Source organism: Megascapheus bottae, chromosome 6, assembly GCF_031878675.1.
Source record: "Megascapheus bottae isolate mThoBot1 chromosome 6, mThoBot2.hap1, whole genome shotgun sequence".
NCBI lineage: Eukaryota > Metazoa > Chordata > Mammalia > Rodentia > Geomyidae > Megascapheus > Megascapheus bottae.
Window position 1 is genome coordinate 56,238,929 of NC_143514.1, and position 16,217 is coordinate 56,255,145.

At 54.0% G+C, this 16,217-nt stretch overlaps 2 protein-coding genes across 3 annotated transcripts; both read right to left on the reverse strand.

The window, feature by feature from the left end:
• Positions 1 to 114: 114 nt before the first annotated feature.
• Positions 115 to 11,331, reverse strand: B4galt2 (beta-1,4-galactosyltransferase 2). 2 transcript variants are annotated; one of them, XM_090335023.1, is made up of 7 exons: positions 11,057 to 11,331; positions 9,285 to 9,640; positions 8,839 to 9,074; positions 5,173 to 5,363; positions 4,837 to 4,959; positions 4,624 to 4,728; positions 115 to 992 (listed from the first exon to the last, which is right to left on the reverse strand). In XM_090335023.1, exons 2-7 carry the CDS (start codon positions 9,586 to 9,588, stop codon positions 842 to 844), a joined length of 1,110 nt encoding a protein of 369 aa, XP_090191149.1. In that variant the 5' UTR covers positions 9,589 to 9,640; positions 11,057 to 11,331; the 3' UTR covers positions 115 to 841. The 2 variants fall into 2 exon arrangements, with proteins under 2 accessions (XP_090191149.1, XP_090191150.1); XM_090335024.1 differs by lacking the exon at positions 11,057 to 11,331 and adding an exon at positions 10,272 to 10,319.
• Positions 11,332 to 12,078: 747 nt separating this feature from the next.
• On the reverse strand, positions 12,079 to 15,094 carry Atp6v0b (ATPase H+ transporting V0 subunit b). Its single transcript, XM_090335025.1, has 8 exons — positions 14,928 to 15,094; positions 14,271 to 14,319; positions 14,035 to 14,118; positions 13,828 to 13,905; positions 13,599 to 13,668; positions 13,413 to 13,464; positions 13,008 to 13,198; positions 12,079 to 12,388 (listed from the first exon to the last, which is right to left on the reverse strand). The coding sequence occupies exons 1-8, from the start codon at positions 14,992 to 14,994 to the stop codon at positions 12,362 to 12,364; spliced, it is 618 nt and encodes a 205-aa protein (XP_090191151.1). The 5' UTR covers positions 14,995 to 15,094; the 3' UTR covers positions 12,079 to 12,361.
• Positions 15,095 to 16,217: the final 1,123 nt, after the last annotated feature.

Sequence of the window (16,217 nt, forward strand, 5' to 3'; positions counted from 1 at the left end):
AGCGCCCAGACAAAGCAGGTGGGGGTGGCAGTGCCCAAGTCCCGGTGCGTATTACAGCTGACTTAAGTAGGCCCAAGGACCCGGATCTCCCTCCCTCAACACACACAGGGGAGCTTCCATTCACGTTTTTTACTAAAGCACCCACACAAGTTTCTGTGCAATATACAAACGAGCCGGCCTCTGGGGCTTCTGCCTCCTCTCTGAGACAGGGAGGCGGGAACTATGGACTAATTCAGTCCCCTTATCCACCCCCACCCCCCATGCAACGGCCAACCTCAAGATCCCAGGCAGCAACACAGCACCCCCTCTGGTCCCCTCCTGGGGCTGCTCCTCAGTAGGGGGCACACCAAAGCTTGCCCCCTACAATGTTGAATGAAAAAGGTTTCCCCTCCCCTGGGAGCATGGGGGAGTCCCAGTCTGAGACTTCCCCCTGGAAGAGACACTGCCCCCTAGTCATAACTCCCATCCTTCCAGGCCCTAGGGGACTCAAGGGGGGGGAAACTGAGGCACAGAGAGGTGGAGTGACCTAGCCCTGGCCACTCCGCGAGGCAGTGCAGGGGCTGGCCCGACCCTGACAGTGAGGAAGGCTGGGCTGGAAGGAATGGGGCAGAAAGAAGGGTTGACCCCAGAGGGGGCCACGCTTGAGGGGCCTGCCCAGACCAGAAGCCCCTCAAAATGGGTTCTGGAACTTCTAGGTCCAGTTGGCGATCTCTTTAAGACCCTCAAAGATAACCCACAGTCTCAGTCCTGGGGGTCCCCCATAGAACAGATGCCAGAGCCAGGCTATTGGTCAGTCCTCTGGCAAGCAATCCTTGGCCCCAAGAGCCTTTGTCCATTCGTGTCAGCCCCGAGGGGGCCATGATGGGGGCCGACCAATGTCCACTGTGATGTTGGTGAAGAGAGGTTGCCGAGACACCTCCAAGACCCGGTACCGCACTGACCCAATGCCATCCCGCTTCATGGTCAACTTCGTGTTCTGAATCTTGGTAAACCTAGAGGGAACAGAAATGGGTGTGGATCAGTGTGAACTGCCAAGCTCAATATGGGATCTCTAAGGGCTACAGCTCAAACCACCTCACTCTGAGTTACCAGGGGTAACTCAGCAGGAGTACTCTGTTCTTGCATCTTCCCTCAAAAATAAGATCTCACCCCCCCCCCCCTCCAGTGAGGGGAAGGAGAGATTGGGTCAGTCAGTGATTCTCCCATCCCTGACTCAGAGTGTTTATGAGATATCCTCCCAAGTCTCAGCTCAGATCTGACACAAGGCCTCCCATAGGCATCTCAAATGCAGTGTGTCAGGCTGGGACTATGGCTTCGTGGGAGAGTGCTTGCCTAGCAGTCCTGAAGCCCTGAGTTCGATTCCTCAGTACCACATACACAGAGAAAGCTGGAAGTGGCACTGTGGCTCAAGTAGTGGAGTGCTAACCTTGAGCAAAAGAAGCTCAGAAACAGTGCCCAGGCCCTGAGTTCAAGCCTCAGGTCTGGCAAAAAAAAAAAATGTAGTATGTCCCATGTCAGATGAATCATCTTTTCTCTGTAAACCCATAGGTTTACATCCTCATCCTTTAGTCACTTCTTCTCCATCCACTTAGTCAACAGTCTGTCCCTAGGTGCCCTGAGCACATAGCATGTATGCTCTGAGTATCAGAGATGCAGCCATGAACAGGACAGGAAAGGTCATTCCTCTCCTGGCAAGTTTGTTACTGAGAGATAGGTAACAGGCAAAAAAATTATCAGCTGGCTAGGAAGACAGAGGGCAGCCTTGGAAAGAGTATGTGACATGAATTGTAGGCGGGGGAAGCGTGTCCCAGGCACAGGTCAGGGACCTATGCTGGGAACAAGATTTTGATAGCTATGTGGCTAGCACTTTGTGAGCAAAGGGAAAACAGATTAAGAAAGGCTTGTCTGGAAGTCTGCATAAGCAGTTCATTTTATATATATATATATATAGTTTTTTTTGGTCAATTGTGGGGCTTGAACTCTGGGCCTGGGCACTGTCCCTGAGCTCTTCAGCACAAGGCTGGCACTCTACCATTTAAGCCACAGTGCCACTTCCGGTTTTCTGGTGGCTAATTGGAGATAAGAGTCTCCCGAACTTTAGTGCTCGGGCTGGCTTTGAATCGTGATCCTCAGATCTCAGCCTCCTAAGTAGCTAGGATTACAGGCGTGAGCCACCAGCACCGGCTTCATATTCTATTTTGTGAGAAGATATTGAAGGATTCGTAACCCAGTTCCAGGGGAGGGGAAAAGGTATGACTATAGAAAGACAAGGAGGAAACTCATGCAAAAGTCTAGGCAAGTACCAGAGGTCAGATAAGAGGTAGGAAAAGGGGAAAACAAATGGGCTCAAATGTTAGTTTGGGGGGTTTTGCTTGTTTTTGCTGGCCCCTGGGGCTTGAACCCAGGGCCTGAGCACTGTCCCTGAGCCTCTTTATGCTCAAGACTTCACACTCTACCACTTGAGCTACAGTGCCACTTTCAGCTTTTTTTTTTTTTTTTGCCAGTCCTGAGCCTTGAACTGAGGGCCTGGGCACTGTCCTTGGGCTTTCTCAAAGCTAGAGCTCTACCACTTGAGCCTCAGCACCATTTCTGACTTTTTTATGTATATGTGGTACCAAGGAATCGAACCCAGGTCTTCATGCATGCTAGGCAAGCACTCTACCACTAAGCCAAACTCCCGGCCCCACACTTTCAGTTTTTTTGAGTAATTTATTAGAGATAAGAGTCTCACAGGGACTTTTCTGCCTCAGCTGGTTTCAAACTATGATCCAGAGATCTCAGTTCCCCGAGTAGCTAAGATTACTGAGCCACCAGTGCAAGGGCTCAAATGTTTTTGTGTGCAACTGACATGACTTGCTAATGGTTTGGGCAGGTATAGTGAGAGATAATCTACGACTTAGATCTGAGGCAAAAACAGCAAGAGAATCATCATTCAGAGTTCCTTAATCCAGAAATCTCTTGCTATTTGGCCATTATCACACCCAATCAGACATCACTACTTGATGGAACCCAGAAAATCTATTCAACTTCACTTCTCAGCTCCACTCAGCCCCCTCTCTTTAGGGTCTCAATGTATTACTCCCCCTCGTACTGCCCAGAACCACTTGCTTTCTTCATCAACTTCCTGGCCTCCCAGGGGCCTCCTGCTTTGGTGGAATTCACCTTCCATACTCTTCCGCCCTGGGTTCAAAGCAGAAAATTCTAGGGAAACAGTAGTTCCACAAGTCCTTGCCTAGCACACTCTCTGCAGCTCAGTTCCCCCATTTTCTTCCTGCCAGTATCCTCAGCAACCAGGCCAGCCCTTCTGGCCCTGCCCCTCCCTGCTCACAGCCCTTCTAAGACTCCCCTCCACGCATAAAGGTTAAAACTCTCCACTCAGAAGGTGCTCAAGACACCAACCACTCAGCACCGCCCCTACTATCACTCCCAGCCTTCAAGTGTGGTAAAACCAGTAGTTCACGAGGCTTAGTATGTGCCACGCACGCTTACATCCCAGACTTATTAAAAATACATCTTCACTGGGACAGAGAGAGCGAAGAGATGCCGTCGTCCAAAAAGTAAATGGCCAGGAGTGTGGCCTAGAACGCACAAAGCCCCGGGTTCAATTCCTCAGTACCACATACACAGAAAAAGCTGTAAGTGGCACCATGGCTCAAGTGACAGTGTTAGCATTGAGAAAGCTCAACAACAATGCCCAGGCCCTGTGTTCAAGCCTTAGGACTGGCAAAAATAAAAATAAAATGAATTTTAACACACACACACACACACACACACACACACACACACACAAAACACCTTCATCAACCCCGGCTTCCTATGATAGCTTGGTAAATGTATCATTGTGCCCAAGATGGGTATATGACAAATATTTGGTGAATGACTAAGTCTTTTCAAACTCACCTCCACCAGGGAGCTTCCCCATACCCCCTCTCTTCTGCCCTGACAGCACTTGTCCTCAACATCTGTGCTGGAACGGCCCTTGCTTATAATGAGCTTCATGAGAGAACAGGGCAAGGAGCAGGCATGACCAAACCTGCGCCTATCCTCAGGCGTGAAGCAAGTCACAGGTAAGTGTCAGGACATCCAAGAAGTCCTTGTCCACATGCCCTTTAGGCCCTTCACATCAACGATGTCTCCAAAGATGGCACCGCCTCCTCCCATTGCCAAGGGGTTGAAACATCTTTCTACTCCTTGCCCCAAGCTGCTCCGATACCCTGCAGCTCTATCCAGTGCCTGCCATCTCATCCTCTCTGCTCCCACAAAGCCAGTAGGACATGGGGTCATCCAAGACACGCAAGTGAGATCTTTGAGGGCACAAGTGGGAATGCAGTCTACTCAATGGCAGCGTCAGCCCTGCCTTTAAATACTAGTTACCTCTAGGAATCAGGCCAGGGATGAGAGATACATGGGGGCAAGTGCAGGGAGGAGCAGGGATTAGGAGTGCTGGGAGTCACCTCTTAAGTGTCAAGAGGCCAGAGGCCTTCGATTACCTCTCAAGTCAGGAGTCAAAGATGCTCCCACGACACCTCTAGGGGTTCAGGGCACTTGAGATCAAAAATCAGGAAAGTCACCTCTAAGAATATGGAATTGGGGGTGCCTGGAGTATAGTGCTGGGGGAGTCACCTCTGAGGGTTGGGCTCGTTATGCTTGTCCCGGTCATGCTTGATCATGCGGTAGCGGCCTATTCGGATGTCTGGGCGGGAGATCTTCATCCCCGTCAGGGAGATCCTGAAGATGGGAACAGACAGCCTGGAGCAGCTACGGGGAGAGGCCCCCCGAGTCTGCACCTTACCCGCTGACCCACTCAGTCTGCTCTCGACCCGAACTCCTACTCACCGGTTGAAGATGTCATCGTCCTCGCCACCCCAGCCCCAGTATTCGTTGGGAAATCCATTGATCCTCAGAAACTGAGTCTTACTCAGGCCTGACACACCTCCAAAGTAGCCAGCATAGGGTAGCCTATAACATGGGAAGGCAGGTTGTCAGGGCCACAAGAGGACAGAGGAGGAAGGGCCAGGGGCCAGGGGACCCCAGGGAGAGGGCATAGGGAAAATATTCAAGCGAGGGCGTAGATGGAAATTGGCCTAGCCAGAGCGATCTGGGCCAGGGTCCAGTAGTGTCCCAGGATGGAGAGGGTCTAGGTGAAGTGGGGCTGGGGAGGTTTGGCCTCACCGGAAGCCAAACTTGTCCATGGCAATGGCAAAATGGCGGGGCTGGTCACCACAGCGGTATAAATTGCGGTCATCCATGGGGACCAGGTCCACGTCACTGAAGATGAAGCAGTCGTAGGCAGCATCCTCCTTCAGTGCTTCTAGGAAGCCCACATTGAGCAGCTTGGCCCGGTTGAAAGTGTCCTCACCATGCTAGGGAGAAGGGGTGAAGGGAACAGGACAGATGAGTTGTGGATCTGTGATCTTCGAATGCCTGCCACTTCATTTTCCAGAAAAGTCATCAAGGGAACCTCCTTCTCTGCATGGCACCCTGGGACTCCAGCGTCTCACCCTCCATCTGGCCTGCAAAGAGCTTTCATGATTTAGTTCTAATATCCTTTTTGGCTGCCACATTCAGACCCAACCATAAAACATTCCTCAGCAAGTACAAAACACACAGTGCTCTAGACTCTTTCGTGTTGCTCTAGACTCTTTCGTGTCTCCAGGCTTTGGAGTTAGCAGATCCCCTCCTAATCTCTTCTCCCCAGCTTGTTACACTCATGTCTGGAAAAATACTCCCGACTAAACCTTGGAGCCCAGTATAATTCTTCCCATTCTCTTCTGGACCTCTTTTACACCAGTGTCCATTTGGAAGATATTTAGAGCTCTCATTCATTCACTCTTTCAAATATGCCCTTGTGGCCTTCTCCTTTGTGCCAGCAGGGATTCTAGAGCTGTGCCGTCCTAGCCTCCATCTCTGCTGAGCATACAGTCACGAAGTGAGGTAAATAATGAATGCCCCAAATGACCAGTGTCTAAGATGCAAGCCATAAGAACTGAGCCACATACTCAGGTACCTACCTCCTCATCAAGCTCCCTGGGCAGCCTATGAAACCAAGATAGGGCGGAGCTAGCTTCATCTGTCTCTCCAACAAAATGACAAGCAGAGAGCTACAAGTAGTGACAGCTCAGTGAACTGAAGGGACCCTAAGAAATGGGACTGCATGGGGGGCCCAGGAGTGTGCCCTGGTGGTAGAGTGCTTGTCTAGCATGTACGAAGCCCTGGGTTCGATTCCTTGGTACCATATATACAGAAAAAGCCAGAAGTGGTGCTGTGGCTCAAGTAGTAGAGCACTAGCCTTGAGAAAGCTCAAGGACAGTGCCTAGGCCCTGAGGTCAAGCCCCAGGACTGGCAAAAAAAAAAAAAAAGGGAAAGAAATGGGGCTACAGGACAAATTACCAAATTCTGGACAGAGAAATAAGTATTTTTGTGTGTGGGGGGGGGTGGGAAAGTGCTTGACCTCAGGGTTTGGGCACTGTCTTTGAGCCTTTTCTAAGTCTAGTGCTCTACCATTTTGAGTCACGGCTTCACTTCATGTTTTCTGGTAGTTAGAGACAAGTATCTCATGGACTTTTCTGTCCAGGCTGGCTTCAAACTCAGCCTCCTGAGTAGCTAGGATTACAGATGTGAGCCACTGGAATCTGGCTAAGTACTCTTGATACCTTACCACAACCCAGGCTAATGCAAGAAACTGCTCGGGAAGGGAGTGTGCGATAGCCCAGCATGAGTCTGATGTGCAGAGAGTTGCCCTATTCCATATCACTGCCCTCCACAGCTCCTGTTGCTCCCTGAACTCTCCCTCCCACTCCTGAACTTCTCTTCCACCAGCCCATGGAGGTTTTGTCCATTCTCCCCTGGCTCATCAGCATTCCTTCAGTCCTTTCTCACAGCTAGAGGCCTTAGGTTTCCCCCACATGGCTCAAAAACATGCTTAATTCTCTCCGTGGAAGGGAGGGGGGAGAAGGAGGGAGAGAGGGGGAGGGGAAGGGAGGGGGAGCGAGAGAGGGGGGAGAGAGAGAGAGAGAGAGAGAGAGAGAGAGAGAGAGAGAGAGAGAGAAAGCAAACCTTCCCTTTCCTGCCACCACACTATACCTTTTGCCTTTCCTTCTTAGAAGAGATTTTTTTTTAAAGGAGTTGTCTCCAATCAGTTTGTCAAATCCAATTCCTTCCTCAACCCACTGCAATCTGCTTCCGCCCCCACCATGCCCCTGAAATGGCTCTTGCTGGGCCCACCTTGTTGCTAAATCCACTGGACGCTTCTTGGTCCACATGGCTCCTCACTCCCCCACAGTGCTCATGCAGCTGCCCTGTTTCCTTCCTGACACCTGCTGGGCTTCTGGGACACCCGCTCTCCTGGGTCCCCATGTTCGAGGCAGCTGTAGTAGCCTCCTTTTCTCCACCTATCCTTTTAGGGCTGGCTTTCTCCTTCTACATCCAGGCATCATGTGCATGTTGATGATGATTTGAAGAAATCTCTACATACTGGTGTTTCCAGATCCCTCTTTCCTACCTAGGTCCAGACTTACCAATCTGACTGCCTGCACTCCATCCTGCACCTTCCTCAGGCTCTCAAACTCGTCATAGTGGAGAGAGGTTCGGAGTCACACCCTCCCCAGTTATGGCACAACTCCTGTGCACCCCATGTAGTCTGCAGGTGGGGTCATCCAGCCAAGACTGAAATCCTCACTTTGTCTTGACATCTCTCTTTTGTCACTCTTGGTGGCATCTCTTTTGTTTTCCCACAATGACACATTCACCATCTTTTTGTTGTTGTTAAGGTTTTTGTTGTTGTTATTGTTAATTTTATTATTTGTTTATGTGGTACCAAGGAATGGAACCCAGGGCTTCATGCATGCTAGGCAAGCACTCTACCACTAAGCCACATCCCCAGTCCCTCACCATCTCTTTCTTGGTCACTGTAACCTCTTCCTAAATGGTCACGCTGCCTCTTGCTTCACCTCTCCACCATTCACATGTAGTCACAGCAGTGTTTCTAAAAAGGCAAACACAGGACTTACTCCCCACTTAACACAATGGCACCCTATTACCTCCAGGCTGGAGTCAAATTGACCCTTCTTGATTTGGCTTCCATCAATCCCCCCAATCTCTGCTACACCTCAGCCAGTAGTTCCTGCACACAGGAGACCAGTTTTCTCACTGAGTTCTGGTCTTCCAGGTTCCTCTCCTTGGAATGCTTGCCTCTGCCAGCTGCTGCCTATTCATCCCTCAAGACTCATCTCACAATGGCTTCCCAGCATCAGGGCCGGCCCAGGCCCGCTGTGCTGCCATGGCTCCTGCTCCAACTCCAATCACACAGCATCCTCACAGTCTACAGGGATCCATACCGGAGTCCAGGGTCTGCTCTGAGACACAGTCAGCCTTAGCAAGGGCTTAGATGTTACAATCAGCCCTCTGGCCTCAGCCAAACACCTGCACCTAGAGGTCCTAGGCTTTATCCTTCTCTCGGATTCTGTCACTCCTTCTCCTTGGGGCTCTCAATACCTCCTCCTATCCAGTTAGTTACCCTAGGCCTCTCCCACCATGGGTGAGGTCTGCTAAGGGCAGACAATAGCGATGAGTTCTCCTGGTGGTAACACACCTGCTAGTATGCATGTTAGCACTCACATGCACACACAGCCCTTGTGCATACTTCCTGTACATACTAACACACATGTACCTCCTCCATGCACACTCACATACACTGTGGGCAAAGGACTCTCAGGTGTCCCCAACTCCTGTATGTACAAGCAGGCACCTGGGTTCCTGTATTCCTGAGCAGGCATTCCCACAGGTGTGTGTGGCCTCTGTGATGGCTCAGTGCCCAGGCAGGTGCCACAGACCACGCACCTGGTTGATGACATAGATGCCGTAGCGCAGCCGCTGCCGCCTCAAGATGGGGTGTAGATAGTGGAGCCAGTAGCGTAGGTGATGCTCTCGGTGTCTAAAGGGGATGATGACCGCCACTGTCTGGGCGGGAGTGCAGTCGGGTGGAGCATAGCGGCCGCCCAGGAGCACACCTGGGTTCTCCCTCTGCACCCGCTCCAGGGGCATGGGTGAAGTGAACTCGATCAGCAGTCGGCCCACTGCAGGCAGGACAGTGTTAGGAATCAGGGCCTTCGCCAGAATCCAGGGGCACTGGCCTCCTGGGAATGGGTGATGGAACCCCAGGCATGACCCTTTTTCCAACGGACCTAGACTCATGGCACCCCCATGGGTCTAAGATTCCATTCTCCAGTCAGGTTGGTAGGACCCTCTACCCACCCCTATACACATGCCCTACCCTACAAGCTCACCAAGACCTTGTGGCAAGTCAGGACAAGGTGGCAGGACAGGAGCTGTAGGGCCAGGCTTGGCACTGGGGACCTCAGGGAGCCCAGAGCTAGGGGCAGTGGCGTTGGGTCGTGAGCAGTTGGTGCTGCTGCTGGCTGCCAGGTGGAGGGCACGGACAGGGCCCCGAGCACTGAAGCGGCTGAAGAAGGCCAGGTGCTGGGCATAGACGTCAAAGTAGAGGATGACAGCCACAAGGAAGTGCAGCAGGCAGAGAAGAAGCACAGCCTTGCAGACCCGCTCCAGCGTCCCCCCCAGCAGTCTGCTCATCCCGCAGGAGGCCGCTGGCCCGCCCAATGGGCCGGGGCATCCGGCTGCCGGCCTGAGCAAGGAAGGAAAGAGACCCCACGGGTCAGAGCAGGAGCGGCCCAGCTGTGCACACTCCCAGACCCATATCCTCATACTTGCCCGCTCACACCACTTGACCCTCAAGAGTCACATTTCCACTTTTCCTCTGCAAATCCTCAGCTGGCAACTCAGGCACTAAAGCACAAGAACTTACATTCCCGTCCTCCCTGATAGGTACACAAACACAAGCAGGTACACTTCCTATCTACTGCACAAATGCATATATACTTCTAAGGAATGAAGACACATCAGCTCTGATCACACAAGTTTGCACACATTTACCTACATAAGCACCTGTACCCCCATCCTTCACGCAGGGCTCAGGGCTTATGAAGAGGGAGTATTTACTGAGTACCTACCATGCACTGGTAGGTACATGCAGAAGCACTTTATACTCATAACTTTTCAGTCCTTCCAGGTGCTGTGCTGGGAAGTAATTTGCTCATTCAGGTCCCAGTGGCAAGCAGGCCAGGACAACTGGGACCAGTTCGGGAGTGGCCTTCAGCATCTGCCAGGCCCAGTGCAGACAAGATATTTACATCCCCCCCCCCCCACACACACACCGGGAGAGGTCATTTACAGGGTGGGGCGGGAGATACCCTCACCAGAGATGTCAGGCAGTTCTGGATCTCACCCAGCACAGCTGCTTCTGATTCCCAGAAAACACCGTGCTTGAGCCTTAGAGAAGGGACATAATTCTCAAACTAGCCAGGAAGGGGGTCTCGTCTGACCCCTGGTTCCAGCTGCGGTTTTTGAGAACTGCAACCACTTCCGGCAGTGCTTCAAGAGGCACTGGTCTCACTCCCAGGTCCCAGAACTACATAGAGTCACAGACACACCCGGTCACTTAGGAGCCACACACTCACCGACAAAGCCAGCTGGTTCTGAGACTAATACCCGCAGACTCCGGGTCAGCTCACACCCAGACCCACGTGCAAGCTTTCCCACCCCTCCCTCTGGAGCAGGGGTTCTGGGTCAAACTGCCCATCAAGCAGAGGGGTGCGCCTGGGCGAGGCTGGGGCTGGCACGTGGCTCCCCGGGACACCATAGTGGGTGTGGAGCCTGGGGGCGCGCGTGGAGTGGGGGGGGATGTGGGGCGGGGGCCGAGGCACTCGGGGGACGTGAACAGCGCGCCTCCCCGCGCCACGAGGTCGGGGCGAGCGAGGACAATGAGGGAAGCTGGCGGGGGGCGGGCGGAGGAACCCAGGCGGGGGAGCGGAGAAATGGGGGTGGGGTGAGATGGGGTGAAGCCAGGCCGGGGGCTGGCAGCCGGCGCCGCTCTCACCCGGTTGTGGGCCGGGATCTGGGCCGAGCTCGGGCTGCCCCTGGCGAGGCCGGGTCTGGAATGTCGGGGCCCAGGGTGGGGGTTGCGCGCGCGCCCTCCTCTCACCCGGCGCTCGGGGCTCAGCAGGGGACGCCGCTCCTGCTCCAGCGGGGCTCCCGGCTCCGGCGGCTGCGGACGGCTCCGTCCCCCATGGCCCGGCCCCACCGCCTCCCGCCACCCGGTCAGCGGGTCCCGCGGCCCCCGGGCCGCCTCCCGCCGCTGCTGCCGCGGGCCATGGAGCCGAGCCGCCCCGGGGGGGGGCAGGGCGGGGCCGGGCAGCCCCACCGACCGGCGGACCGAAGGACCACAGCGCCGCCGCCTCCCTCCTCCCGCGCTACGGCGCCTCGGAGGGGCAAGCCCGGCCTGGCCGGCGCGCCCGCGCCGCGCGCGTCCCCGGCCCGCGTCCCCCGCCTCCAGCGCGCTCGCACGCACCGCGCCGCCGCTCCCCGCCCGCCCGCCGGCTCGAGGCCGAGCACCGCCCAGCGAGGCGAGGCCGGGGCGGGAGGGGCCCGGGAATCCTCTAGCACCCTTGCCGGCCTCGGAGGTGGGACGAGAGGGCACGCACCGGCCTGCCCCCTTGGCGGAGAGCTGCGACTTGGGGACGGCCAGGGGCTCGGTAGGGGATTAGGGGTTTCCCACCATTTCTCTTAAAGGTGGGATCGGGGGCTTCTGGGGAAACCGGAAGTTGGGTAAGATTAGGAAAAATCAGAGACTGGACAGGAGTGGGCAAAATCGAGTCAGGGCCTGAGAATTGGCACTAGAATAGAGATGGACTCTAGAATACGGCTGTCAGAGACAGAAGAGAATAGGGAGTGATGGAGCCTGAGGATGGAGCCAGCTGAACAGCTGTGGTCAATCTGGGTCTGGTGACCAGGGGCCTGAGGACACAGGGATAGGAGGACTCCAGAGCCCACGGCTCTTCCATGAAGCTCCTCCAGGATTAGCCTAGCACCTTTTCCTCTCCACCCAAGAGCTGGCTTGATCTGCAGCAGAGATGATGTGTCCAGAAGGTGATAAGATGAAGTGGAGTCATTTGGGCCCTTTACCCTTCCTCTGTGAAGGTGGCACAAGAGGGCAAAGAAGCTGCATTGACCCAGACAAATAACACTTTATTTCACAACAATGGGAAGATGGGTAGGGGTGGAAGTTGGAGACACTGGTGCACAACTGTACAGTCACCATGGACAGCCCACTTCTCACACTGAAGATGCAGCCTGGACTGTGGCCCCTCCAAGTCAACAGGCAGCAAAAAGGTGAGTGCAGGAAGGGCCCTGAACACCAAGGCCCCTGGAAGGCTAAGAGGTACAGCTCCAGCTATCCCAGGAAAAACAGCAATAAATAAGAGCAGGGCATGGCCCCACCACAGATCATCTAGTCACCCATCTTCACTTTGGAGGTCTGAAAAAGAAGAATGGGAGAAATCAGGCAGGGGTAGAGGAACATTGATAAGATAGTGAACAAGATCTGACCCAGTGAGTCTGTGATACAATAAACAGACAATAGATGGATGACCAGACAGCAGACAGATGAACAGGGACAACGGGAGAAGCGCTGAGGGAGAAGCGCTGAACTGGGAATCGGAGAGATGGAGAGAAGTGGCACCTAGTGCCAAGTCAACCCAGTCAAGCACCTCATCATTTGGCCCCTCAGGCTGATCCTTTAGGTCAGAAGACATGGTGTCTTGACAGGCATGTCACAGACAGACACGAGCCTTGAGAGAAACAAACAGGTCCAGACACACTGACGTAGACATAAACAAGATCCCAACCCAATCTAGACCACAAAGACATCATCTGTATTTCCAGAGACATCAACGATCAGGAAAAGGACGACAGATAAAAACACAAAGAGGGTCTAAATGAGAGAAATACACAGCAACAGAGACAAAAACAAGGAGAAACAGGAGACAGGAATGAGGTGGTAGAAGCTGTTTAGGGGTTCTACAGTTATGGGTAGAAAGGGGAGTATTTGTGACTCCTCTGTAAGGAGGGGAAGACTCCCCAAAGGGATTCAGCACCTGAAGGATTGCGACGATGACCCCAAAGAGGCCGATGGCACTGCCAAAGATCTCCACGATGAGAACCTTTACAAAGAGGCTGGGGTTCTGTGCGTCGGCCAGGGCGGCTCCACTGCCCACGATGCCCACGCAGACTCCACAGAAGAGGTTAGACAGACCCACTGTGAGGCCTGCCCCAAACATGGAGTAGCCTGGGGACAGAGAGTTGCTCACTGAGCCAAGCCACATACAGGAGGGATGAACACATGGCCCAACCTGGGCTAATAGGACCAATTCCCACCCCATCTCTGCAAAGCAGACCAAATATCTGAGAGAATATCAAAACTGGGAGTCCAAGCTGGGAGGCAAGAGGAGCAGGTGTAAAGGCCCAGTGTTTCTCCTTCGGACACCCACCCAGCTACTCACCAGCGTGGTAGTTTCGATAGCCAATAGCCTTGGGGTCAGTAGCACTGAAAGGCTAGGAGAGGGTGAGGAAAAAAAAAATAAATCAGAACTCATCCCTTATGCACCCATTTCCCCCATCCACAATCTCTACACAATGTGTAGAACACTCTGGAATGGTTGCCTACCCCTCACCCTGGTCTTCCTTACCTCAGCCATGTTGCTAATAACAATCGCCATGATAATGCCGTAGATAGCCACTGCCTCACAGAATATGATGCTGGTAGTGGTAATAGTAAAGGTGGGTGGAAGAGGCAGAGAAGAGAAAAATATAAGAAAGCAACCTTTCTTCCACTCATATCCCGCCCCATTGAGCGACTCATCAGAAGAAGTATGTCATCAAGTCAAACACAGCTCTTCCTCCACCAAGGGCCCTTACCTGACCAGGTTCTTGGTCTTGATCCTGGGGGCCTTCACCCCTCCGCCAATGATGGAGGAGCCAGTAATATAGATACCCCTGGTGGAAGGAAAAGTCACTGAGGGAAGGCTAAATCACTGTTCCCCCCGCCACGGATGACTAAGATCCCAATGACACCATTTAGCATGACTCAGCCCCTCCCCCAAATTCCCCCATCCCAGCACTCACCAGGCTGCCCCAACCACAGACAAGGAGATTGCTAGGCCAATGCCCAAGTTCGACCACATGAAGGGGGAAGTTTCAGTGAGGAACCTGGTGTTGAAAAGGGAAGCACAACTCAGCTCTGGTTGAAAAGGGGACACAAACCTCACCAGCTTCACATGCTGCAAAGACAGCTTTTGGAAGGTCCATGTTCTTGCAGCTGAGGCAGTTGCTAGGGGAATCCACTCCCTGCCCTCCCTTACCATGCCACATCGAAGCGGAAGCCCAGGTCAAAAATGGTGTAGCAGATTCCTGCAGCGGTGGTGAGAAAAAGGATGAGGGCCTGCTTTCGAGAGAAGCTCCCCAACCCAGAGACAGACTGCCCAGCTGACGACCTTCGAGTCTACACCCAAGTCGAGGACGTGCTCAGGCTAGCCCCTGAGTGAAACATCCATCCTTCTGCTCGGGCCTCCGTTTTTCTGCCACTCCCTCTCACACTGTTCCCTCAGTGATACCAAGACCCTTCCCAGACGCATTGGGTAGGTCTGAAAGCCCTGGAGGCCAGGAAGGAGCGATCGGTCGGGTCAGACCCCGCCGGATCCCGCCTGCGCCGCTGTTTACCCAACACGCTGGGAAGGACTGACGGCGGGGAGGGCAGAACCACCGCAAGAGGAACCGGAGCGGCCGGTCGGGACCCGAGCCGGCTGGTCGCGAGCAAGGAAAGTGGACGGAAACAGGGAGGTGCCAGTGACAGGACTCCTGGCGCCCAGCTTCCGAACCGGCCTCCGGGCGCTCCCCCGCGGGGAAGGCCGGTCAGGAGAGCGGTGCCGGGGCCTGGGGTTTCTGCAAATGCAGCCCCGGGGCCTCTAACCCGCCGGCTCGGCCCGCCGCCGCCCGCACCCGCCCGGGCCCGGCCTCACCCACGACGGCCATGCAGGCCCAGAAGGCCACGAAGACCCCGGAATACAGCAGCATTAGCCCCGACATGGCGGCACGACGGCGGGGGTCGGACAGGTGCAGCCAGAGCTAACCCGCGTCCCTGCGTCCACCTTCCGCCCGCAGTCTATCCACCCGCCCGCAGCGTCACCTGACGTTCCCACGTGACTCTGCGGTACCACGTGATCCCCGGGGACGTCATTCGGCAGGCGCTGAGCATTGTGGTACTTGTAGTTCCCCCTCAGGGGCGGCGCTGGCGCCCTCCTGCCGGGTACCAGGGCCTCCTGAGTCTCTGGCCGCCAGCGTCCTTCTCAGTGCTGGGCGGTTTCGTGTGTGAGCAGCACACTGTCTGGCTAGTACCTGCTGTTCCTCAGTTCTTCCCTATCCTATTGCCAGCGGTGGGTAGGCACCCACTTGTATGCATCCCTAGTATGTACTGTTAACCCTGAGCTGTAGTCCCGCCATGCCCAGTTCTCTTCATAAGACCCTGTTAGAGGATTCCAAACCTTAACATTCTACCTGAATAGCTCCCCCTGCTCCCAACCAGAGGGCGAGGAGAGGTTGGGTACTCTGGCATGAACTGGGGCTGAAATCCAAGCCTCTGGGCATGCTAGGCATCGCTCACCATACTGGGCCCCTAATACTCTACTCTCTCTCTATGGCTGCCCTCTTGCACCAACTACCAACTTGGTCAAAAGGCTTTCTCTGACCATCCTGTTTAAGATTGTAATGCCGGGCCGGGAGTTTGGCCTAGTGGTTAAAGTGCTTGCCTAGCATGCATGAAGACCCGGGTTCGATTCCTCGGTACCACATACATAGAAAAAAAGCCAGAAGTGGTGCTGAGGCTCAAGTGGTAGAGCTCTAGCCTTGAGAAAGTCCAAGGACAGTGCTCAGGCCCTGAGCTCAAGCCCAGGACTGGCAAAAAAAAAAAAAAAAAAAAAAAAAAAAAAAAAAGATTGTAATGCCTATTTCCTTAAACACTCCTTTGCTCCCCTTCTTTGTATTTCCCTGGGGTGCTCTCTTACCACTACTGGCTCTACTAGGTACTGTACTGTTTGTCCACTCTTCCCTGGAAGAGCACTGTTGTGCTCCTAGTGCTTGACACAGTGGCTCCTCAATACATTCCTAGAACACGAGTGGTGCCCACTTTGTCCGGGTTTCCACAGTCAGTACACAGCTTTGCCTCTACCATTGGGCAAGGTCAAGGAATTAGATCTGGACAATGTTAGTAAATAAAGATTCTCAACAAACATAGAGAAGAAAGAGGCTTTGCT